The sequence below is a fragment of the Mirounga angustirostris genome, unplaced genomic scaffold (assembly GCF_029215605.1).
Source record: "Mirounga angustirostris isolate CCGP_5_RB_7025 unplaced genomic scaffold, mMirAng1.0.hap1 SCAF_9, whole genome shotgun sequence".
In the NCBI taxonomy this organism is placed as follows: Eukaryota; Metazoa; Chordata; class Mammalia; order Carnivora; family Phocidae; genus Mirounga; species Mirounga angustirostris.
In genome coordinates, this window is record NW_026991717.1 from 54286167 (window position 1) to 54313136 (window position 26970).

The following is a 26970-nucleotide window of genomic DNA, read 5'->3' on the forward strand; positions in this document are numbered from 1 at the left end:
ATTTTTTGGAACAGTTTCAGAAGAATAGGTATTAATTCTTCTTTAAATATTTGGTAGAATTCCCCTGGGAAGCCATCTGGCCCTGGGCTCTTGCTTGTTGGGAGATTTTTGATGACTGCTTCAATTTCCTTAGTTGTTATCGGTCTGTTCAGGTTTTCTGTTTCTTTCTGGTTCAGTTTTGGTAGTTTATACATCTCTAGGAATACCTCCATTTCTTCCAGATTATCTAATTTGCTGGCATAGAGTTGCTCATAATATGTTCTTATAATTGTTTGTATTTCTTTGGTGTTGATTGTGATCTCTCCTCTTTCATTCACAATTTTATTTATTTCGGTCCTTTCTCTTTTCTTTTTGATAAGTCTGGCCAGGGGTTTATCAATCTTGTTAATTCTTTCAAAGAACCAGCTCCTAGTTTCGTTGATCTGTTCTGTTCTTTTGGTTTCTATTTCATTGATTTCTGCTCTGATCTTTATTATTTCCTTCTCCTGCTGGGTTTAGGTTTTATTTGCTGTTCTTTCTCCAGCTCCTTTAGGTGTAGGATTAGATTGTGTATTTGAGACCTTTCTTGTTTCTTGAGAAAGGCTTGTATTGCTATATACTTTCCTCTTAGGACTGCCTTGCTGCATCCCAAAGATTTTGAATAGTTTTGTTTTCATTTGTTTCATTTTCATTTGTTTTCATGAATTTTTTAAACTCTTCTTTAATTTCCTGGTTGACCCATTCATTCTTTAGTAGGATGCTCTTTAGCCTCCATGTATCTGAGTTCCTTCTGACTTTCCTCTTGTGATTGAGTTGTAGTTTCAAAGCATTGTGGTCTGAAAATATGCAGGGAATGATCCCAATCTCTTGGTACCAGTTGAGACCTGATTTGTGACCTAGGATGTGACCTATACTGGAGAATGTTCCATGGGCAGTAGAGAAGAATGTGTATTCTGTTGCTTTGGGATGGAATGTTCTGAATATATCTGTGAGGTCCATTTGGTCCAGTGTGTCATTTAAAGTCTTTATTTCCGGGGCGCCTGGGTGGCTCAGTCATTAAGTGTCTGCCTTCAGTTCAGGTCGTGATCTCAGGGTCCTGGGATTGAGTCCCACATTGGGTTCCCTGCTCTGCGGGAAGTCTGCTTCCCCCTCTCCCACTACCCCTGGTTGTGTTTCTGATCTCGCTATCTTTCTCTCTCTCTGTCAAATAAATAAATAAATCTTTAAAAAAAAAAGTCTTTATTTCCTTGTTGATCTTTTGCTTAGATGATCTGTCCATTTCAGTGAGGGGGGTGTTAAAGTCCCCCACTATTATTGTATTGTTGTCGATGTGTTTCTTTGCTTTTGTTATTAATTGGCTTATATAATTGGCTGCTCCCATGTTAGGGGCATAGGTATTTACAATTGTTAGATCTTCTTGTTGGATAGACCCTTTAAGTATGGTATAGTGTCCTTTCTCATCTCTTATTATAGTCTTTGGTTTAAAATCTAATTTGTCTGATATAAGGATTGCCACCCCAGCTTTCTTTTGGCGTCCATTAGCATGGTAAATGGTTTTCCACCCCCTCACTTTCAATCTGGGGATGTCTTTGGGTCTAAAATGAGTCTCTTGCAGACAGCCTATCGATGGGTCTTGTTTTTTTTATCCAATCTGATAGCCTGTGTCTTTTGATTGGGGCATTTAGCCCATTTACATTCAGGGTAACTACTGAAAGGTATGAATTTAGTGCCATTGTATTGCCTGTAAGGTGACTGTTACTGTATATTGTCTGTGTTCCTTTCTGGTCTATGTTACTTTTAGGCTCTCTCTTTGCTTAGAGGACCCCTTTCAATATTTCTTATGGGGCTGGTTTCGTGTCTGCAAATTCCTTTAGTTTTTGTTTGTCCTGGAAGCTTTTTATCTCTCCTATTTTCAGTGACAGCCTTGCTGGATATAGTATTCTTGGCTGCATATTTTTCTCATTTAGTGCTCTGAATATATCCTGCCAGTCCTTTCTGGCCTGCCAGGTCTCTGTGGATAGGTCTGTTGCCAGTCTAATGTTTCTACCATTGTAGGTTACAGATCTCTTCTCCCAAGCTGTTCTCAGGATTTTCTCTTTGTCTCTGAGACTTGTAAGTTTTACTATTAGATGTCGGGGTGTTGACCTATTTTTATTGATTTTGAGAGGGGTTCTGTGTGCCTCCTGGATTTTCATGCCTGTTTCCTTCCCCAAATTAGGGAAGTTCTCTGCTATAATTTGCTCCAATATACCTTCTGCCCCCCTCTCTCTTTCTTCTTCTGCTGGGATCCCAATTAGTCTAATACTGTTTTGTCTTATGGTATCACTAATCTCTTGAATTCTGCCCTCGTGATCCAGTAGTTGTTTATCTCTCTTTTTCTCAGCTTCTTTATTTTCCATCATTTGGTCTTCTGTATCACTAAGTCTCTCTTCTGCCTCATTTATCCTAGCAGTTAGAGCCTCCATTTTTGATTGCACCTCATTAATAGCCTTTTTGATTTCGACTTGGTTAGATTTTAGTTCTTTTGTTTTTTCCATAAAGCGTTTCTCTTATATCTTCCATGCTTTTTTCAAGCCCAGCTAGTATCTTTATAATCGTCATTCTGAACTCTAGTTCCGACATCTTACTAATGTCTGTATTGATTAGGTCCCTGGCAGACAGTACTGCCTCTGTTCTTTTTTTTGAGGTGATTTTTTGTGTCTTGTCATTTTGTCCAGAGGAGAATAGATGAATGAGAGAGCAAAATGCTAACAGGGTGACAACGACCCCAGAAAATTATACACTAAACAAATCAGAAGAGACCTGAAACTGGGGGAAAAGAAAGGGAAAGAAAGAAAAAAGAAAAAAAAAAAAAAAGAAAAAGATAAAGTTAAAAACAAACAAACAAAAACAAAAAAACCCCAGAATATGATCAAATATGATCAGACTCGTGCATAGATCAGTGCCACACACTAGATTTTGGGCATATTTTGGTCTGTTAGAAGAAAGTGCTTCCCAAAATTTTAAAGAAAGAAAAACAGATATATACAAAAGTAAGGGTTAATACGATGAAGGGATGGCATATGACTGTAAAGGTGAAAATTATAAAAGATTTTATAAAAGGAATTGATAAGAAGCTGGTTGAAAAACAAAGAAGAGGATTTAAAAAAAAAAGGGAGAGAATGTGATTAGGCAGGAGACTAGAACAAAGCCATACACTAGAGATTTAGGGTATATTTTGATATGTTAGAAGATATGTTATCTCAGTTTCTTCTAACATGTCAAAATACATTACCCAAGTCGAAATCAACATATCTTTAATTTTATTTTTATTTTATTTTATTTTTATTTTTTTTAAAGATTTTATTTATTTATTTGAGAGAGAGAGAATGAGAGAGAGCACGAGCGGGAAGAGGGTCAGAGGGAGAAGCAGACCCCCTGCTGAGCAGGGAGCTCGATGCGGGACTCGATCCTGGGACTCCAGGATCATGACCTGAGCTGAAGGCAGTCGCTTAACCAACTGAGCCACCCAGGCGCCCCAACATATCTTTAATTTTAAACAGAGAACAACATACATATATATATATACACACACACACACACACACAGATACGTATATACCAAAAATAAGGGTAACTACTATGAAGGGATAGAATATGACTCTTAAAATGAAGGAAAAAAAGATTTTTTAAAAAGGGATTGATAAGATGTTCACTGAAAAAGGGAAAAAGCAAAAGAAAAAACAGTTTAAAAAAAAATTAAATTTGAAAGACTAATGAATCATGGGAAAAAATCCATGAATTCTATGTGCAGTATTCCCCTAGCGCTGGAGTTCCGCCGTTCTCATTGATCGGTAAACTTGGTCTTGGCTGGCTGTTCTTGCTGATCTTCTGGGGGAGGGGCCTGTTGCCGTGGTTCCCAAATGTCTTTGCTGGAGGCAGAATTTCCCCACCCTTGCTGGTTTGGGCTCAGTAATCTGCTCGGGTTTGCTCTCGGGAGCTTTTGATCCCTGCAAGCTTTCTGTGCAGCTTTGGAGGCCGAGAGTGAAAATGGCGGCCTCCCGATCTCTACCCTGGAGGAGCTGAGAACTCGGGGCCCGCTGCTCAGTGCGCCCCCAGAGAAAAGCAGTCTATCACTTCTGTCTCCCCGGTCTCTGGCCGCCTTCTGTGCTCACCCGGCCCATTACCAAGTGTTTCTATCTCTGGCACCCGACTCCGTGTGGAGTCTCCAAACCCAGCAGATCCCTGCCGTGCGCTCCCGCAGCACTCCTCCCGGGGGAGGAAGGGGAGTCTCCCCGGATCTGTGGCTTGTTGGGTCCCTGCTGGTGGAGGAGTGGCCCCACTGTGCCGCGGCTCATGGTTTATGGCAACCCTGAACTGAGAGCCCACTCCTCGGCTCTGTTTCTGCAGCTGGCTTCCCTGCTCCGATACGTGGGAGCTCTGCCGTACTCAGGCACCCTCTGTCTTCCTGTGACCCCGAGGGTCCTGAGTCCACACTGTCCCACGAGGGTTCCACCCTCCACTTAGCCACTGGAGCGACGTCCCTCAGCGGAGCCGACTTCTAAATGTTCCGATTTTGTGCTCTGCTGCTCTATCACTTGCCAGAACTGGCCAACGGAGGCCCCCTCACCCACCATCTATCCTCCCAAGTATCGCCTTGGATTCACTTCTCTGCATGTCCTACCTTCCAGAAAGTGGTCGCTTTTCTGTTCAGACAGTTTCTGCTGTTCTTTTCTTCAATCTCCTTGCGCACTGGGAAAGATAAACAGGATAATCCAAAAGACTCCTATGCAGTCACAGGAACCTGGAGCCTTCAGCACGAAAGCCCCATCGTCGCACGCCTCGAACTCTGGCCAAGCATCCACCGCCTGTGTAGAATTATTCTTATCTAGTTAGATTTAAACCTGATAAATGGAATCTCTTATTCATTATTGTGCCAATGATTCCTAGTCATCTAGATTTGACTAGGAAGAAAGTTAAAAGGTGGAAATTTATGGTTTGTGAGCATTTTAAAAATACTGATGTTGTGTACTTTTCTTGTTTTCTATGTAGGCCAACTGTTGAAACCTGGTGAAACATAATCAGCTACAATAATGTTCTGCAGTAAAAAGAAATCACTTGGTAAGTACTGAGCTCTTCAGATGATATAAAGTGAAGATGACATAATTTTTATTTTACTTTTTAAAATTTGACTTCATTTTATTTTGTGGAGGTATAATTTATATACAAAAAACCACATCAATCTTAAGTGTTCAGTTTGATGAATTTTGACAGTTGTATACACCTGTCTAATTACCATCCCAAAACAAGATACAAAAATTTCTACCACTCCAGAAAGTTTCCTTGTGCCCTTTAAAAAATTATTTTTAATTGAAGTATAGTTGAAATATAATATTATATTAGTTTCAGTTGTATAACAGTGATTTGATACTTATATACATTATGAAATGCTCATCACAGGTATAATTACCATCTGTCATCATGCAGAGTTATTATATTATTACTTGTATTCTCTATGCAATACTTTATATTCTTGTTACATCTTTTATAACTGGAAGTTTGTACTTTTTAATCCTCTTCACCTATTTTGCTCATCTCCTCACCCCCCAATTCTGTCTGGCAACCACCAGTTTGTTCTCTGTATTTATGAGTCTGTTTCTATTTTGCTTTGTTTATTCATTTGTTTTTTATATTCCACATATAAGTAAAATCATATGGTATTTGTCCTCTGTCCGACTTATTTCACTGAACTTATTACCCTCTAGGTCCACTCATGTTGTCACAAATGACAAGATTTCATTCTTTCTAATGGCTGAATAGTATTCCTGTGTGTGTGTGTGTGTGTTTGTGTAGCATATCTTTATCCATTCATATATTGGTGGACACTTAGGTTGCTTCCACCTTGGCTATTATGAATAATAGTGCAATAAGCATAGGAGTGCATCTATCTTTTTGAATTAGGGTTTTTATTTTCTTGGGGTAAATAACCAGAGGTGGAATTGCTGGATTGTATGGTATTTTTATTTTTAATCTTTTGGGAAACCTCTATACTGTTTTTCATAGTGGTTGTACCAATTTACTTTCCCACAAACAAGTGAATGAGAGTTCCCTTTTCTCCATATCTTCACCAACACTTCTTATTTCTTGTCTTTTTGATTCTATTCTGACAGTTGTGAGGTGATATCACTGTGGTTTTGATTTGCATTTCCCTGATGCTTGGTGATATTGAGCATCTTGTCATGTGTCTGTTGGCCATCTGTATATCTTCTTTGGAACAATGTCTCTTCAGGTCTTTGCCCATTTTTAATCCGATTTTTAAAATCTTGAGTTGTATGAATTCTTTATATTAACTCCTTACCAGATATATCATTTACAAATATCTTCTCCCATTCAGTAGGTTGTCTTTTTTTTTTTAAGGTTTTAAAATTTATTTTAGAGTGAGCTGGGGTGAGGGGGAGAGGGAGAGAGAAACTTTAGCAGACTCTACACTGAGTGTGGAGCCAATTCAGGGCTTGATCTCATGACCCTGAGATCACGACCTGAGCCAAAACCAAGAGTCAGATGCGTAATTGACTGCGCCACCCAGACAACCCTGTCTTTTCATTTTGTTGATGGTTTTCTTCACTGGGCAAAAGCCTTTTAGTTTGGTGTAGTCCCAGTTGTTCATTGTCATCTGCAAATAGTGACAATTTTACTTCTTTACCAATTTGGGTGGCTTTAATTTCTTGTCCTTATTTGCTGCGGCTAGGACTTCCAGTACTATGTTAAATAAAAGTGGCAGGAGTGGACATCCTTGTCTTTGTCCTGATCTTAGAGGAAACATTTTCAGCTTTTCATCACTGAGGATGATGTTAGCTATGGGTGTGTTATACATAGCCTTTATTATGTTGAGATACGTGCCCTTTATACCTACTTTGCTGAAGTTTTAATGAATGTTAAATTTTGTTGAATGCTTTTTCTGCATTTGTTGATATGATCATATGATTTTTATCCTTCATTTTGTTAATGTGGTGTGTTAACACTGGTTGATTCATGGATATTGAATCATCTTTGCATCCCTGGAAGAATCTTCTAAGAACAAGGATAGTCTCCTATATTACCACAATATTGTCACTATACCCTAGAAATAAAACATTGATAAATAACATAGATTCCATTTCTCCATCTGTCCCTAAAACATCTTATCTCTCAGAGCTGGGTTTTTTTTTTTTTTTTTTTTTTTTTGGTACCGTTATCTAATAGATGTTTAGACATTGTGTTTGGCTTTTAATCCCTTTATTTTCTTTTATATTTAGAACAGTTTTTCATTATATAGAATTTTGGAAAAGTCCAGTCCAACTGCTAAATAGATTTGGCACAAAAATCGAATAAAAATATTTGATTTTTAATGGGCAATGAATTAACTGACAGTGTTTTTATGAGGAATGCAACTTTCTGATCTTCCTTCCTTATTTTATTTTATAGACCACTAGTCATTGCTGTGTAATGAGGCTAAATGTTTTGGCCACATATCTGGGTCTATATCTGCTTTGGCACAGATTATCAGAGAAAGCTGATACCATCATCAGCAATATCATGATTGGGAATGATACGTCTTTGGGTTACATCAGTTCCTACAGATTTCGTCATAGACTGGAGAGCTATTATAACCTGTTTATATGCTATGCAGTCAACCAACATTTTAAGCCCCTATGATATGCTAGGAAGTGCCAACCTTTCTTGACTTCAAATAGATTTTTACAGTTCAATAAAATACATGTGTCCTCACACAGTTGTTAAGTTTACAGTAGCAATGATAACTTAAAAATAGTTTGCTAGACATTACTACAAGTGGTATATTTGCCAGAGGACCACAGACTGGAGAACTTCTAATCAGCCTGGGGTTGTCAGGGGGAAAAGTCGTGAAGAAATGATATTTTACCTCAATGAGATATTGAATATCTGCAACAAAAGTGTACTTATATTTATATAAACTTCCACAACATCATCAGGAAGCTTGGGCCATAGATGATATATATATGAAAATATAACAAGCTGAACGTGGTGTTGTGGGGAAATAATGTTTCTCTCATATATGCTTTATTATTTATTGTCACCATATTCATATGTCTCATATTCTTTAAGATGTAAAAAATTCCAGCTAATTGACTCAGATATTTCAAACATTATTAGTCTATTTTCTGTTTGTTTTTTTAAAATTTTAATTCCAGTATAGTTAACATACAGTGTTATTTTAGTTTCGGGTGTACAATATAGTGACTCAACAATTCTATACATTACTCAATGTTCATCATAAGTGTACTCTTAATTTCCTTCATCTGTTTCACCCATCACCCACCCCTGCCCTCTGGTAACCATCAGTTTGTTCTCTATAGTTAAGAGTCTGTTTTTGGTTTGTCTCCTTTTTTTCTTCATTTAATTTTGTTTCTTAAATTCCACATATGAGTGAAATCATCATGTATTTGTCTTTTTCTGATTTATTTTACTTAGCATTATACTTTCTGGCTCTGTGTCACTGCAAATGGCAGGATTTCACTCTTTTTTATGGCTGAATAATACTCGTGTGTGTGTGTGTGTGTGTATGTATACATACACACACACATGCACTATATATATATACCACTTCTTTATCTAGTCATCTACCAAAGGACACTGTGCTGCTTCCACAGTTTAGCAATGTAATAATGCTGCAATAAACAGGGGTTGCATGTACCCCTTCAAATTAGTGTTTTTGTGTTCTTTAGTTAAATACCCAGTAGTGGAATTAGTGGATCATATGATAATTGTATTTTTAATTTTTTGAGGAACCTCCATATTGTTTTCTTCAGTGGCTGCACCAGTTTACATTCCTACCAACTCTACACAAAGGTTCCTTTTTCTCTACATCCTCACCAGCAATAGTTGTTTCTTGTGTTTTTGATTTTAGCCATTATGATGGGTGTAAGGTGACAGCTCATTGTGGTTTTGATTTGAATTTCCCTGGTGATGAGTGATGATTATCTTTCCATGTGTCTTTTGACCCTCTGTATGTCTTCCCTTGGAGAAATGTCTGTTCATGTCTTCTGCCCATTTTTAAATTGGATTATTTGTTTTTTTGGCATTGAGTTATATAAGTTCTTTATATATTTTGGATACTAACTCTTTATTGGATATTTCATTTGCAAATATCTTCTCCCATTCAGTAGGCTGTCTTTTTAGTTTTGTTGATTTTTCATTTGCGGAAGCCTTTTATTTTGATGTAATCCCAATAGTTAAACTATTTTTGCTTTCATTTCCCTTGCCTCAGGAGACATAGCTAGAAAAATATTACTACAGCTAATATGTAAGAAATTACTGCCTGTGCTCTCTTCTAGGATTTTTATGGTTTCAGGTCTTACAATTAGGTACTTGGTCCATTCTGAATTTATTTTTGTGTATGGTGTGAGAAAATGGTCCAATTTCATTCTTTTGCCTGTAGCTATCCAGTTTTCCCAACACCACTTGTTGAAGAGACTGTCGTTTTCCCATTGCATATTCTTTCCTGCTTTGTCAAAGACTAATTGACCCTATAATTGTGGGTTTATTTCTGGATTTTCTATTCTGTTCCATTGATCTATGTATCTATTTTTTGTGCCAGTACCAAACTGTTTTGATTTTTATAGCTTTGTGGTATATCTTGAAATCTGGGGTTGTGATACCTCCAGTTTTGTTCTTCTTTTTCAAGATTGCTTTGGCTACTCAGGGTCTTTCTTTTTTTTATAATTTTTTTTATTATGTTATGTTAGTCACCGTACAGTACATCAGTAGTTTTTGATGTAGTGTTCCATGATTCATTGTTTGCGTATAACACCTAGTGCTCCATGCAATACTCAGGGTCTTTCAGTACAAATTTTAAGATTATTCTAGTTCTGTGGAAAATGTTCTTGGCATTTTGATAGGGATTGCATTAAATTTGTAGGACATTTTAACAATATTTGTTCTTCCAATACATGAACATAGATTATCTTTTCATTTGTTTGTGCTGTCTACAACTTTTGTCATGAACATTTTATAGTTTTCAGAGTACAGGTCTTTCACCTCCTTGGTTAAGTTTATTCCTAGGTATTTTATTATTTTTGGTGCAATTATAAATGGGACTGTTTCTTGATTTCTCTTTCTGCTACTTTATTATTAGTGGAGTGAAATGTAATGGATTTCTGTATATTGATTTTGTATCCTGTGACTTTACTGAGTTCATTTATCAGTTTTAGTAGCTTTTTTTTTTTTTAAAGATTTTATTTATTTGAGAGAGAGAGAGAGAGTGCGAGTGAGCATGAGAATGGGTGAAGGGGGTGGGCAGAAGGAGAAGCAGACTCCCTGCTGAGCAGGGAGCCAGATGTGGGGCTCAATCCCAGGACCCTGGGATCATGACATGAGCCAAAGGTAGCCGCTTAACTGACTGAATGTGGAGCCCGAATCAGAGCTCAATCCCACAACCCCAAGACCATGACCCAAGCTGAAATCAAGAGTTAGATGCTCAACCCACTAACCCACCCAGGTGCTCCGTCTCTAGTAGTTTTTTGGTGGTGTGTTTAGGGTTTTCTATATATAGTATCATGTCATCTGCAAATAATGAAAGTTTTACTTCTTCCTTACCAATTTGGATGACTTTTATTTCTTTATGTTGTCTGACTGCTGTGACTAGGACTTGCAGTACTATGTTGGATAAAAGTGGTAAGAATGGACATCCTTGTCTTGTTCATGATCTTGGCGTTTTGATAGGGATTGCATTAAATTTGTAGGACATTTTAATAATATTTGTTCTTCCAATACATGAACATAGAATATCTTTTCATTTGTTTGTGTTGTCTACAGTTTTTGTCATGAACAGTTTATAGTTCATGACTATAGATCAGGAACAAGCAAAAGCTCTCAGTTTTTCCCCATTAAGGATGGATGTTAGCTGTGGCTTTTTCATAGATGGCCTTTATTATGTTGAGGTATGGTTCCTCTAAATCTACTTGAAAGTTTTTATCATGAGTGGATGTTGTACTTTGTCAAATGCTTTTTCTGCATCTATTGAAATGATCATATGGTTTTTATTTCTTTTACTGATGTGATATATTACGTTGATTGATTTGCAAATATTGAATCACCCTTGCATCCTGGGAATAAGTCCCACTTGATCATGGTGAATGATTTTTTTAATGTATTGTTAGATTTGGTTTACTATATTTTGTTGAGGATTTTTGCATCTGTGTTCATCAGAGATATTGGCCTGTAGTTCTCTCTTTTTTTGTAGTGTCTTTATCTGGTTTTGGTATCAGAGTAATGCTGGCCTCATAGAATGAATTTGGAAGTTTTCTTTCCTCTTCTATTTTATGGAATAGTGTGAGAATAATAGGTACTAACTTCTCTTTAAATGTTTGGTAGGAGCACCTTGGTGACTTAGTTGAACGTCTGACTCTTGATTTCGGCTTGGGTCATGGTCTCAGGGTTGTGGGATCAAGCTCCGCACTCAGCAGGAGTCTGTTTCTCTCCCTCTCTCTCTGCCCCTCCCCATGCTTGTGCATTCTCTCTCTGTCTCTCTCTCAAATAAATAAATAAATCTTAAAAAAAATTAAATGTTTGGTAGACTTCATCTGTGAAGCCATCTGGTCCTGGACTTTTGTTTGTTGGGATTTTTTGATTATGGATTAAATTTCCTTGTTGGTAATTGTTCTGCTCAACTTTTCTATTTCTTCCTGCTTCAGTTTTGGGAGATTACACATTTCTAGGAATGTATCCATTTCTTCTAAGTTGTGCGGTATGTTGGACTGTAATTATTTGTAATATTCACTTATAATCCTTTGTATTTCTGTGGTGTTGGTTGTTATTTCTCCTCTTTCATTTCTGATTTTGTTTGGGCCTTTTTTTTTTTTTTTATGTATTTGGCTAAAGGTTTACAAATTTTGTTGATCTTTTTAAAGAACCAACTCTTGGTTTCATTGATCTGTTCAATTTTTTTTTTTTGGTTTCTATTTTATTCTTTAATCTTTATTATGTCCTTCCTTCTACTTCCTTCCTTCTACTTCTAGCTGCTTTAGGAGTAAGGTTAGGTTTTTTTGAGATTTTTCTTGCTTCTTAAAGCAGACCTGTATTGCTATAAACTTCCCTCTTAGAACAGCTTTTGCTGCATCCCAGAGATATTGGACCTTTGTGTGTGTGTGTGTGTTTAAGAGTCTCTCTCTCTCAAATAAATTAAATAAATAAATAGCATGCATGAGTGGGGAAGAGGGGCAGAGACAGAGGGAGAGGGAGAAACAGACTCCCTGATGAGCAGGGAGCCCGATGTGGGATTTGATCCCGGGACCCTGAGATCATGACCTGAGCCAAAGGCAGATGCTTAACCGACTGAGCCACCCAGTCACCCCTGAACTGTTGTGTTTTCATTTTCATTTGTCTCCATGTATTTTTCCGAGCTCCTCTTTGATTTCTTGGCTGACCCATTCATTGTTTAGTTGCTTGTTATTTAGCCTCCATATATTTGTTCTCTTTCTAGATTTTTTCGTCTGGTTGAGTTCTAGTTTCATAGTGTTGTGGTTGGAAAAGATGTATAGTATGACTGCAATCATTTTGAATTTGTTGAGTCTTGATTTGTGGTCCAGTGTGTGATCTATTCTGGAGAATGTTCTATGTGCACTTGACAAGAATGTGTATTCTGCTGTTTTAGAATGTAATGTTCTGAATAGATCTGTTATATCCATGTGGTCCAATGTGTCATTCAAAGCCACTGCCTCCTTGTTGATTTTCTGCTTCGATGATCTGTCCACTGATGTAAGTGGGATGTTAAAGTTCCCTAGTATTGTATTACTGTGTATTCATTCCTTTGTTATTAGCGGCTTTATGTATTTGGGTGCTCCCATGTTGGGTGCATAAGTATTTACAATTTTATACCTTGTTGGATTGTTCCATTTATGATTGTATAGTGTCCTTCTTTGTCTCTTTTACAGTTTGTTTTAAAGTCTATATTGTCAGATATAAGTTTTACTACCTCAGCCTTATTTTTACTTCCATTTGCATGGTAAATTCTTTTCCATCCCTTCACTTTCAATCTGCATGTGTCTTTAGGTCTGAAATGAGTTTCTTGTAGGTGGCATATATATGGGTTTTGCTTTTTTATCCATTCTGTCATGCTGTGTCTTTTGATTGGAACATTTATTCTATTTACATTCAAAGTAAATATTGATATGTATGTACTTATTGCCATTTTGTTGGTTTTATGGTGATTTTTGTAATTCTTTTTTCTTCTCTTGCTCTCTTCTCTCACAGTTTGCTGGCTTTCTTTAATAATATACTTGGGATTCCTTTCTCTTATTTTTTGCATATATATTATCAGTTTTTTGTAGTTACTGTTAGGTTATATATGACATCTTATGCCTCCTATAGTGGTCTCTAATAAGTTGATGGTTGCTTAAGTTTGAACCCATTCTTTAGTCTTCTCCCCAACCCCCCACGTTTCAGGTATATGGTGTCATATTTTATATCTTCGTTTTGTGATCTCTTGACTAATTTTAAAAAATATACCTATTTTTATTTCTTTTGTGTTTCCTACTTTTACTCATACTTGTGGTTTTTCCTTTCTACTCAGTGAGTGCCCTTTAACATTTCTTGTAGGGCTGATTTAGTGGTATAAATTTCTTTAGTTTTTGTTTGAGAAACTCCTTTTATTTTTTATTTATTTGTCAGAGAGAGAGAGAGAGAGCATGCATATGCACAAGCAGGGGGAGTGGCAGGCAGAGGGAGAAGCAGGATCCCTGTGGATCAAGGAGTCTGATGTGGGACTCAATCCCAAGACCCTGGGATCATGACCTGAGCCAAAGGCAGATGCTTAACCAACTGAACCACCCAGGCATCCCTGTCTGAGAAATTCTTTATCTCTCCTTCTATTCTGAATAATAGTCTTGCTGGATAGAATTCTTAGCTGCAGTTTTTTTTTTTTTCTTTCATCACTTTGAATATATCATGCCACTCCCTCTTGTCCTACAAATTGTCTGCCAAAAAATCAGCTGATAGCCTTATGGCGTTTCCTTTGTATGTAACTGTTTTCTTTTCTCTTGTTGCTTTTCAGGTTTTTTCTTTGTCACTACTTTTTGCCATTTTAATGACTATGTGTCTTGGTGTGGGCCTCCTTGGGTTGATTTTGTTGGGGGCTCTCTATCCAGGTGGATTTGTTTCCTTCCCAGATTTGGGAAGTTTTCAGGTATTATCTCTTCAAATTAATTTTCTGCCCCCTTTTCTCTCTCTCTTCTCCTTCTGGGGTCCCCATAGTGCGAATGTTGTTATGGTTGATGGAGACTGAGTTCCCTACATCTATTTTCATTTTTTAAAAATTATTTTTTCTCTCTCTCGTTCAGCTTGATTGTTTTCCATTACTTTGACCTCTAGGTAGATGATCTGTTCTTTTTCTAGTCTACCATTTATTCCATATAGTGTATTTTTTTGTTCCATCTAGTATATTTTTAATTTTAGTTATTGAGTCTTCATCTCTGATTGGTTCTTTTTAAAGTTCTTTTTCCTTTTGTTGAGGGTCTAATAGAAGTCCTCCATTCTTTTCTCAGGTCATGGGAGTATCTTTATCACCATTACCTTAAATTCTCTGTCAGGCATATTACTTATTTCCATTTTGTTTAGGTCTCTTGCTGTGATTTTGCCCTGTTTCATTTGAGGCATATTCCCCTGTCTTCTCATTTTATGTAACTCTCTGGGTCTGTTTCTATGTGTTAGGAGGATTAACAAGATCTTCTGCTCTTGAAAGTAGTGGCATTATGAAGAAGTCCTTTAGTGCTCTCCAGTGCAATGTCCCTTCTTCACTTGGTGTTTCAGAGATATTTCCTATGTGTATTGTGTACACCATGCTGTTGTGGCTGAGCCACATTTGCCTTCAGTCCGGTCATCTGCAATGGCCCTCTTTGCTTGTTGTGGGTAGGGTTTGGTTCCTGTGTTGTTAGTGATCCAGTCTGGGGCTGCATTGGGCTTAGGTTGACTAGGCATTTGCCAGAAATGGAATAGTACCAAACTGCAGGGAACTTTCCCTGTGTTGTCCCCTCAAAAAGTTTGTGGGTGGGGCCTGTAGTCAGACCACATGTCTGTCCCCAGCCCATCCTGGGCCATTGTTGAAAGGGTGTGTGTGGTTATCTTCCCCTCTCCCTGAGGGCAGGAATTACTGTGGAGTGCTGCCAGCCCCTATTGGGGCTGCTTGCACACTGCCAGGTTTGTGACACCACTTTGGGTGGGTTCTGGCCAATGGCGCATTGGAGGGGATGGATCCACAGAAGCACTGGGGGTGGGGCGCTGGTATTAGCAAAGGTTGTACCTGGGTCTGGTTTGAGAGGGAACCTGGAGCAAGCTAGATAGCAAGTGTTGGTGCTGTGCTGGTTCCTGTAGGGATCCCTGTGTCTAGGCTGAGGGGAGAGGGAGGGAAATGGTGTCCATCAGCTCCTCTGTTCCTTGAGAAGTCTCCCAAGGACCACGGCTTCTCCATTACATTCTTTGGAATCAGTAAACAAGTCACCCTGCTGTAAACTCCAGGTGTTTTTCAAACTGCTTCTTCTATGCTGTGTGTCCTTGGGGATATTTATTGTGCTGTCTCTTTTAGGGTAGGGACTCAGTTCCCTATTGCCCTCCCTCCAGGCTTTCCCAGAGTGGAACAGGTGGATTTTTGGAGTTCCAGGTGTTAAGCCCTGCTGACTGTAAGAACTTGAGAAATTATGCCCCTCTGGTTTTCAAAGCCAAATGTTATGGGGATTTTCTGGGCCCAGAGTGCCTGTTGTGAGGGTCTGTTTCTTTCCAATCCCTGCACCCATATTGCCCCTCCCCTTCTGTAACAATCGCATAGGTCTTTTGAGGTTCTGACCACATCTCTGCCCTTCCTATCCTCTTTGGTGTGTCCTCTTCTCTACATTTAGCTGTGGAGAGTCTATCCTGCCAGACTTCTGGTGGTTTCTGGGTTATTTACACTCATGTGGGTGTTATCTGGTTTGTATCCCTGGGGACAAGGTGAGCTATGGTTCTCCTGCACCATCTTCTCCAAAGTTCTCTGTTCTTGGTAATTCACCCTTTCTATGTAGCTTTAGGGGAGGCCCAAGACAAATCATTTTAAGGCATATGAAGACCATTATTCTTGTGTAAAATTCTTGAGATTTCATGTAGTTTGGTAACATGGGAAGGAAAAGAAGTAGATATTAGAGGTTTTCTTTAAACTGGCTGAAGCTGTTCTTGGTTCCAAAATGTGGAGGTTGTGGAGCCAGTATGCATCACTCCACAGGGAAGCCCTCGGTATGTTTATGGGGTGTAGAGTAGGTCACGTTATGTCTATCATTGGCATTCTGTTGGCCCCTTCCCCATAAAATATTAAAAAGTACGTTTTACAGTTGTGTGGGTATAAAGACAAATGTAATCCAGGTTGGGTTTATTATTATGAATCCATTATTATATTCATTTTTTTCTTCTAATTTTAAAATAAAAATTTAAACATTTTTGTGTCCCTCAAAGTATTATGGGCCCTAGGCAATGCAGCTTTTGTGCTTACAAAGGAGGTAGTTTTTTGGTTGGAATTTATATTCCTGCTTCTCAGGCATTGTGAGCTTCTATTACTTACCAGATAGTGGGTTGGTCCTGCAGTAGAGGATTGGTGATAAAAAAGATATGTAAGATGGAACCTACCCTTATAGACACCATATCAATGCATATAAAAGTACATGTATATGTATGAATATATGTGTTTAAAGAGTGTTATTTCTGCTTGCGTTTATTCCTTATGGAACAACAACAAATCCAAAAGTTCTTTAAGTACTTTTGCAGTTATACTTGTGAAGGTATTAGTTTTTGTTTGAACTTGGTTTCTAATATAATAATTTGTTTGAAAAAAATGGATATATTTTTTTCAAAATCCTCTATTTTCTTAGTTTAACCAAAAATGAGGCCATTAGAATGAAGTGATGATCAGTACAGGCCAGTCAGTGACATACTAAGACAGTACTAGTTTTACAAAAACTCTTACAACTTTGGGGTTAGTATTTTTCTTTCTTTTTTTAATAAAGATTTTTAAAATTTGTTTATTAGAGAGAGAGAGAGCGAGAGATAGCAAGAGAGAGCATGAGTGGGGGCGGGGATGAGGGAGAAGCAGACTCCCTACTGAACAGGGAGCCCGATGCTGGGTTTGATCCCAGGACCTTGGGATCATGACCTGAGCCGAAGGCAGACACTTAACCAACTGAGCCACCCAGGCACCCCTGGGGTTAGTATTTTCAAATGAGTTCTCCTGCACATTTTCATAACTTTTTGGTGTCTAGAGGGAATAGGACATGGGAAATTTTATTTGGTACCACTAGAAATGAGGGAGAAATGCCCAGTCCCTTCCATTTCACTTTACAGTATTCTGTGCCAAAAGATGATAGGAATTATTCCAGGCACTATATCTTTGTTGCTCATCCTAAGTATTGTAGGGCATAAGTTATCCAATCGTTGGTTCATCAGCTTTTTAACTAGGAGGGAAGGAAGAGGCAACATTGATATTCTTAGTCCTACTTATGTTCTAGATTTTTATGTTGTGCTTAGATAGAAGTCTTTTTCTCCACAGAGAGTACACTATATACTTAAAAATTTGCCATCATAGTTATTGTGCACAGTTATAAATAGAAAGTGTAGAAGAGAGATGTCTTCTGGCTCTCATACACTTCCAAAAATTGTGTGCTGCTCTAATTGAGGTATTACATAGGCTTTGAGCAATCTGGTGTTTTATTACTCAGGATATAGGCTAGGTTGGGTTGCTATTAAAAAACCACCAGTCACTGGAGACTCTCTAAAGGAGTTGTTGCTCAACATCATCCTTTATCACCTCTCTGTGGATTTGGGGGTGGGGTGTATAGTCTCTTCTTGAATGCTCTTTTTTCTTGGTCTTCATGACTCTTGTGGAAATTCTTGCTTCTCAGACTGCTATGACCCTGTCTCCTTCACTGGACCTCAGTGGTGGAATTTCCCCTGGTTCAGTCTTCTATACTCTTTTGTCTGTATAATGTGTTCCTCAGAGGGCTCCTCTTCTATCATGGCTTCTACTCATCTCTGTGGAGATAACTTTTAAATCTGTGGTGTCCGTTGTGACATCTTTCCTAAATGTTATACCTTATTTCCAGTTGGTACTCTCTTTAATCTAATAATTCTATTAATATAGCTTTAGGTTGTATAGAATGATAAAACCTGGAAATTAGGAGGGTCTTCAAAATCATCTTGTCCAGAATTTCTTCCAACTCGACAATCTATTCCTGTAGTGTTGCTGAATATTTCCTTGAATATTTACTCTAACATGTTCAAGCATGTAATTTAGGAGATAGATCATCCTCTGGACAGTAAATTCTCCTACACATTAACTAGAATTTCACATCCTTAAGTTTACTCTCTGTTCTGTAGTTTGGAACAACAGAATATTTATTCTGCCACCTACATTAAAGATTATCAGATGTTTAAAGGTCTTTTTCATATTAGCACTCTCACAGACACATGGGGAATATCATTTGACTGAATATCCAGAACACCTCATGGCCCAGTCAAGTTGACACATTAAAATTACATCACAGCCATATTTTAGTTTATCAAGATATTCTTAAATTTGTCTATTTCTCCTTTAGTTCTGTCAGTTTTTGCTTTATATATTTTTAGGTTACATTATTAGATGTATACAAACTTAGAATTATATATTTCTGGAAGAATAATCTTTTATTACTATGGCTCTATTTATCTCTAGGAATTGTTATGTATTGAAGTCTACTTTATCTGAGATTAGTATAGTGTTACCAGATTTCTTTTTATTAATGTTTATATGTTATATATTTTTTCTATCTTTTTACTTTTAACCCTTTAATGTGTTTAAATTTAAGATGTGGCATATTGTGGTTTTAAAAAATATAGTTTGACAAACTTTGGCTTTTAAATGAGGTATTTAGTTCATTTATGGTTAAGATAATTACTGATATATTTATGACTAAATCAATTATCTTACTATTTGTTATTCTACATTTCTTTTTTTGTTTCCTTCCTTTGTATAAGCACTATTTCTATTCCATTTCTAAGCATCTATTAGCTTGTTACTTATTCCTTTAATATTCTATTTGTGGTTATTTTTAAGATTAAAACATATCTATTTAATTTAGTACTCTTACTACTTGGTGAGCCACATAAGAATTTAGAGCATTTTAACTCTCCTTAACTACTGTCTGTGCCATTGTTATCATGTACTTAATTCTTGGTATATTTTAATACTAACAAGACAGCAGTAACAAATAACATGCGTTATTGTCAACATTTTCATTATTTGTATAGATTTACCTACAATATTTCAGTTTTTTTTCATTTTTCTGCATTTCTGTGATTCTATCTGGAATAATTTTCCTTCTGCCTAAAGACTTCATTTTTTTAAAAAATGTGGAGCTAATGGTAGTGAGTTCAGTCACTTTTTATTAGGGGAAAAAATCCTTATTTTGCATTTATATTTGGATAAATATTTTTATGGAGCATAGAACTCAAGTTGTAGTCTTTTCTTCTGGCACTTTAAAAAGGTACCATTCCATCACATTCAGGCCTCCACTTTTTCTTTTAAAAAGTAAGCTGACATTCTCGTTATTCTTTTGTTGAAGTGATATGTCTTCAGGCTGTTTGAAAATTTTTCTTTTTGTTTTTCAGCATTTTTATTATTCTGGGCATAGGTATGTTTTTTTTTTTGTACTTATCTAGCTTGGAATTTATAGAGATTCTGAGTTTTTCAGCTTGATTTCTTTTGGAATTTTGGAAAATTCTCAGTCAGAATATCCTCAGATATTGTTACTACTCCCTATTCTCTCAGTTCTCTCTTGTGGACTCCATTTATACATATGACAGACCTTTTACCATGTCTCTAATGTACTTATACTTTTTTCTGATAATTTTCAACTTTTTTCTTCCCTCCATGTTCAGTTTTTTATATTTTCTAATCACTAGTTTACAACTATTCCCTTCTGCTTTGTCTAATGTGCTGTTAAACTCATATGTTGAATGCTTAATTACATTATTATATTTTTAAATTCTATACTTTGTATTTGTTTCTTTTATGTGTAATTTGGTTTTCTAGTGAAATTATTAATTTTGTCATCAATTCTACTGTACATGTTAATCACAGTTATTTTAAAGTCCATGTCTGATAGTTCCAATATCTAGATAATTTGTAGGTCAATTTCTATTTTCTATTTTTTTCTCTTGGTTTTCAATAGTTTGATGTTGTCTCCTGCCATACTTGATAATTTATTATTAAACAAATTGCATATGAAAAAACCTAGACCTTGAATATGAAAAAATTGTAGGGGATCTGGATAATGTTATCTTCGTTGAGGAGAATTTACTTTTCTTGTCACAAGAGTTAGAGAAGGAACAGATTATCTTGATCCAGTCAGGGACTAAGATACTATGAGTCTGGGTTTCAGTATTTATATGGCCTAGTCTAATTTTTTAGTTCTTACTCCTAGAATACAGTTCTTTAGAAGTCAACTGGAAACCTAGAGTGTTACCAAGGCTCCTCTTCCCTGCTAGGTTCTGAACTCTAATTATTGTCTTCTGGGAAGCTGAGGAATTAGCAAATGCCTTAAGGGGAAATGTACAGACCATCAGGTTTACCTCAATACCTTTCTCTTCTCTGTTGGTTCTTGGCCCTTCAAGTTCTGTCTGATTTTGTTCTATGTATTTTCAAACATTTTGTATATTTCACCTAGCTCTTATAGTTCTCAACACATGGGTTGATCCTGACACAAGTTACACCATTATAGTGGGAAGCTTAAAAACACATTTTTAAAAATGTTTTATAAGTTTACCAGAAGAATACATTAAATATTACTACTCTATAGTAGTTATAAGAGTATTTCAATATATCAGGAGGATCTATGAATAGGGAATAAAGAAATGAACAGTGAATTGAGTAAGAAAATAATGGTTAATGAATATATTAATCAGTATTCTCTGATAGAATAGGTTTAAGTATTAGCCATGACATATACACAAAAATAAGTATTTTTGAACTACCTCATTATAGTGAATAATAAAATTATACTTAGAATAACATTGTATGCCATATATACTTATTGGACTTAGAACATATTTGTAAATGCATTTGTTCCAGTTCTCCATTTCTTTATTTAGCATTTCCAAATGTATAATATTCTAATTGTCATACTTGGTTTAGTAAAAGAAAAATCCTTAATTTTATCCCTAAGAGTTTTAGTCATTTATTTTTAAAAATGCTTTTATATCTCTTCCATAGACCCAAATCTTAGAACCCTTCTTTAATTCAGTATTTGAGCCAGTATCTGGCATATGTCAAGCCCTTAATTGTAGCTGTGATTGTTATTATTTTCAGTAGTTTTAGTAAGTAATATTTGAATTAGAGTCCCCTGGTGGACCTTGTTCTCATGTAATGTTGCTTGCTATTTTTTTCAAACAGAACTTCCTAATTTAAAGGAAATAATAATTTTTATTTCTGGGCTTAACTTTGAAATCTAGACTCTTTTAATGGTGAAATAAAATCGTAAAGCTTATGAAGTAGTCCCCAAATGGTATTTTCTGTAAAGTACCCTTAATAACTCAGAAATTGTCTACTGTGAATTGTAAATTTACCTTCTGTAAGGTCGATAAGCTAATTAAAACATCACATTTCAATGATTTTAGCTGGAATGATCTTGTTTGACTGTGGTAGTGTTGGTTGTCTTATGATAATCAGAACTTTGGTAGTTCATTCATTTACTTACTTGTTTATCCATCCATCCATCTAACCATTTCACAAGTATTTACTGAACATCTATTATGTGCCAGACATTGTTCCAGAGGTTTCAGATACAGCTGTGAGCAAAACAGATTTTAAGAAGTAAAAAAACCTTAAACCTGTATGGAGCTTACATTTTTCTAGGGGGAGAAGAAGAAAGCCAGTAAACAAAATCAATGAATGAGTAAATTATCCTATACATTTGAGGGGCTGCAATTTTATGAGAATCATGTGCACTAAGAGGCAGGTATGGGGCTGCAGTTTTGAAAAGGGTAATCCGGGAAGGCTGAATTTAGAAAGATATATTTGAGCAAAGATTTGAAGGAAGTGAGAGAGGAGCCATGTAGATCTCTGGAAGAACCATCCTAGGCAGAGGGAATACCAAGTGCAAAGGCTTTGAGATGGGTGTGTGCCTGGTTGTGTTCATGGGATTAACAAAGAGACTGTCTTTGGCTGGAGTTGGATGAACAAGGGGGGAGGGTTGTCAGGGCTAGATCCAGTTTTTTTGAGTCCTAAACTAAGACAAAATACAAAATTAGGTGTAATGAGGAATATTTAGAGTAAGAAAATAAATTCCTATAAATTACAATTTTGAAAACCTGAAAATACCACACACATCACAAAATCCAGAAAAAAAAAACCCCTAAGATCTTCATTAATTCACTGCCTGTCATACCTTTATAGTACTTTTCTTCCTATACTTTCATCCCACTGCTTTTTTTTTTGCTTCTTATATGACCATTATTCTGCTACATAATTTTCTATAGAAATACTAGAAAGATAATTCAATCTTTCCTCTAGTATAGTTAAAGTTATGATAGTTTAGAATAGTTTTTCAGCTTCATGACTTCAGAATGTCATGTAAAAATTTATGATTGTTAACCTTGGGAAAACCTCTATCAAGTTTCCTTCATATCTGACTTGTTACAGATGTACTTGTACATAGTACAGCTACAAATGGGTTTATGCTCTATAAGCACAGAAATTCTAAGAAATTTTATTTTATGCAATCCCATGAAAAAAGAATATATGGTGTGCTTATTATATATAGTATGGAAAATACTCAATACTTGGTAATTTCTAATAGGAGATAAATTCTGTTTTAACTAAGTTGATGAAATCTTTCACATACAATTTTACATGTGTGATGACTGGAAGAATTCTGCACAGGCTAACTTCTGGGTCTGTATTGCAAACCTGTGTCTTCCATGATCCATGTAATTCTGGTGCTAGGTCTATAGCACATGGTCATGTTGCTGTATGACCTTGGGCCCTGCACCTTCATGTTATAACACTGGGCAAGTCCCCACGGAAGTAGTATTCCTGAGAACCATTCCTAGCCTGGGGGAGACTACCAGTGATTTAACTCTATACAGAAATGACATGAATCACATATACTCCAGTAAACACAAAGCCAATGTATTTCCAACTTGACATCTGGATCCTAGTGCTATATGACATGAGGCAAAGTGTAATAGGGGAAATTAGAGTGGAAGAGACAATGATCCTAGCCTTCATGACTAAAATATTTTACTTTTGCAAATCAAAATCAGAAACAAAACAAACACTTTTTTTTTTTAAAGATTTTATTTATTTACTTGACAGAGAGAGACACAGCGAGAGAGGGAACACAAGCAGGGGGAGAGGAAGAGGGAGAAGCAGGCTTCCCGCTGAGCAGAGAGCCCGATGCGGGGCTCGATCCCAGAACCCTGGGATCATGACCTGAGCTGAAGGCAGATGCTTAACGACTGAGCCACCCAGGTGCCCCCAAACAAACACTTTTTAATTAAAATTTTTTTTTCCCAGTTTTATTGGGAATAGTTGACATATATCACTGTGTAAGTTTAAGGCATATAGCATGATGGTTTGATTTACATATATTGTGAAATGATTACCACAATAGGCTCAGCTAACATCCATCTTCTTGTGTAGATACAATAAAAAGAAAGAAAAAAGAGAATAAAGGGAGAAAAATTTTCTTGTGATGAGCACTCTTTTTTTAAAGATTTTATTTATTTATTTGAGACAGAGAGAATGAGAGACAGAGAGCATGAGAGGGAGGAGGGTCAGAGGGAGAAGCAGACTCCCTGCCGAGCAGGGAGCCTGATGCAGGACTCGATCCCGGGACTCCAGGATCGTGACCTGAGCCGAAGGCAGTTACTTAACCAACTGAGCCACCCAGGTGCCCGTGATGAGCACTCTTAAGATCTACTCTCTTGGGACACCTAGGTGGCTCAGTTGGTTAAGCGTCTGCCTTCAGCTCAGGTCATGATGTCAGGGTCCTGGGATCGCCCTGCTCAGCGGGGAGTCTGCTTCTCCCTCTCCCTCTCCCTTTCTTTTGGTCTTTTCACATGTGATCCACTATTTTGCTAGAAGGGACAGTGGAGGGGCACTTGGAGATGTCCTCTTGAAAAGTCCATATTTTATCTTAGGTGGCAGACCACCTTTACCAAATTCCCTTTCTTTTCAGTAAGTGACTTGGATAAGGTGCTTGGCAAAACAACCTACCATACTCCCCAGTGTGTGTCTAGCTGCATGAATTCCCTTCAGAGCTGCTTGAGACAGGTGGTGATGCCTTTCACCACCCATCTGGACCTGACTTTCTTTTTCTCTGGTGTCCATGGCTTCTAGGCCTCTCCTCTGCTTCCCAGCTGTGCAGGTATTTGTGGGCATGTTCACCCTTCGAGAGCTATTGCTGTCTTGCTTGTTTTTCCTTCACTGCCTACAGTAGAGCCTTGCTCAAAGGAGCTCAATAAATATTTCTGGAATAAATCACTTTGTCTTGGCTCCAGCAGATTTTCATTGCCCTGTGTATTCAGGGGTCTGAGGCACAGAAACCAATATGTACTAAAGAAACCCAATTTATAAGCCCCATTCATCTCAAAACAACAAATGTAAGCTTTGAAAAACACAGCTTCCTGTGCAACCCCTGAGATATCAAACAGTGAAGAGACCTCTTTAGATTTCCTTGTCCTGTGTCTTTCTTTTCTACCTGGGGTTCTTTCCAATCTCTTGGTGACAGGTGGCTTACTTTCCCTTGGATGGCCAGAATGTGTCTCACAGTGTAAAATTAAATGTCCTCCAGCTTCTTTTAGGCTCTTGTGATTTTTGGGGTAGATCCTTATTTTATTTTTCTTTTTGAAAGGGATGCTGTAGGAAGATACAGCTATTTTTCATCTTTACAGAAAACACTCTGATCCTGGCCCAGTCCATAAAAATGCTATATATTTTTTGCTATACATAATCAAATTATAAAAGAATAGAAATAAAAACCAACAGTCTAGCACTGGGCCCATATGAGAAAGGGTGCAAAAAAGCAGTACGTTTTGAACAGTGGTTTGGGAGAATATTCTCAGCAAGGACTGCCCCAAAGCTCCAAGAAGAAGAGGTTCTCTAGGACAGCCTCCACCAGGAAACAGAGAGAAACCTAGAAGCAGTGGAATGTGAGAGGTCACAGGGCTGCAAGGTTAATTGGGAGGGAGTGTATGTTTGAAGTATACCATGGAGCATAGTATTCAATCACAGAGTCCTCTTCTTCCTCTCCTTGACCTCTGGATGCAGGCACACAGCAATTTTCAGTTTCCCAGCCAACTCCGCACAGTGCTGTCTGCCATCTCCTTATACCGAGAATCTCTTCCACACTGCTTTTACAAGAAAGGCAGTTCAGTGTTTGAAATCTGATTGTACTGCATAATCTTGTGAGGCCTTTATTTTTGTCATTTGTAAAATAATAGCATATACCTGTTGGTACCTGGATTGTTTTGAGGAATAATGAAATAATGTATGCAAAACAGTTCATATAGTATCTAGTTTTTAACCAGTGCTCAGTACATGTTAGCTGTTATTATTATCATTATATTGTAGTAATTCTTAACTCTTTAGTTGTGGAATCTATACTTAAAGAAAGCAATATGCCACGGGCTTATATGAAGGTTTTATAGATTTTTATTTGTAACTTGTGTAATCCAATTCGTGTATGGTGGAAGAAGAATGAACTGGTTAAAAATTTTTATGTTTCTTTGTGAAGCTATAGCAAGCCATGGGAGGAATAGAACTTCCAATAAATCAAATTTTCCAAATATCTGGACCTGATGAGCAAATTGGCTCAGCCAAGAGGAAAATAAACCCAGGGCCTTTTAGTATTTGTTTGAATCCCCTAACTCTGTTTCCAAACTCTTTTGTGAGCACAAGAATAAAAAAAAAATTGTGGGAAGATTTTTCTTTTTTGCCTCAATTCTCCTTAGTTTGCTGTTCAAATGTCAGTAAGTCCCAGCAGCTGCAGGTCACCACTGGGTTTCAATAGGAAACCCCGATTTAGGGCACATATTTTTCAATTGTATCAGAATGTGCTTTTGGAGTCAACTCAGGAAATCTTGGAGGGTGGGGAACTCTTTTCTTTAAAGCTCTCCCCACTCATTGTTCTTTCCTCATGTCTTTAATGAATTGCTTTGGCTCCCAACCACAAGACCAGATTGTGAAGAATGAAAGAAAATTCAGAAGGGAAAAAGCTTAAGTTATTGATTTGGCTTGAGGGTATTTTTCTGAGACTTCTGATCCAACCCAAAAAACCAACAACAACCCCAAGCCCCAGATGACACTCCATGTTTGGAGACATTCTTCAGCTTTTGGATTGGGACCAACATTGTTGAGGAAGTACCAGTTCCTGTCATCAGGGTTTATACAGAGCCCCCAATTTTTTTGTGGTGCTTCATCATTTCATGATTTTGGGGATCGAAAGCCAATTGCCTGAAGACTGTCTCCCAAACCACATTTGGTGAAGGACAAAATGCTCTGGAGTTAATTGAAGAAAGACAGTTGTGTTCATTAATTAGGAATTCGTAGTTGCTGTAATCACTATGGGTCAAATGGAAGCCTCCTAAATCTTCCTCCTTACTCTTGGTCTTTTAACAGAGCTACTGCATTCGCCAACTAGTCTTAAACGTTAAGGTGTTAGGAGTTGTTCATAGACAAACTAAGAGAAAAAAAGACATAAATGCCTGCTGGAAGTAGAAGCTGAATATTGTCTAACTTAGTATAGTGTGAGGAAGAACAGCCCAGATAAGGGGTTGGGTGTTGCCCCCAACAACCTGGGGAAGAATCAATAGGTATTTGCCAGTTTCCACTAAGAATATTCAGAAAATTACTTCAGATCCCTTTGAGAAATAATAATACAAGCAACTTTAAGACGGACTATCCAAGCTTGGATGATTTCTTTTTCTCACCTATTTGCTATTTTTT

The 26970-nt window shown here is 37.2% G+C and overlaps 1 protein-coding gene across 1 annotated transcript in view; it reads left to right on the forward strand.

Annotated features, from left to right (window-relative positions):
- ATP8B4 (ATPase phospholipid transporting 8B4 (putative)) overlaps positions 1 to 26970 on the forward strand; it is a 266629-nt gene that overhangs the window by 14574 nt on the left and 225085 nt on the right. Inside the window, exon 2 of the mRNA XM_064570495.1 lies at positions 5010 to 5078. Coding sequence (XP_064426565.1) covers positions 5051 to 5078 — 28 coding nt within the window. The 5' untranslated portion in view covers positions 5010 to 5050. The remainder of the gene's footprint in view (positions 1 to 5009; positions 5079 to 26970) is intronic.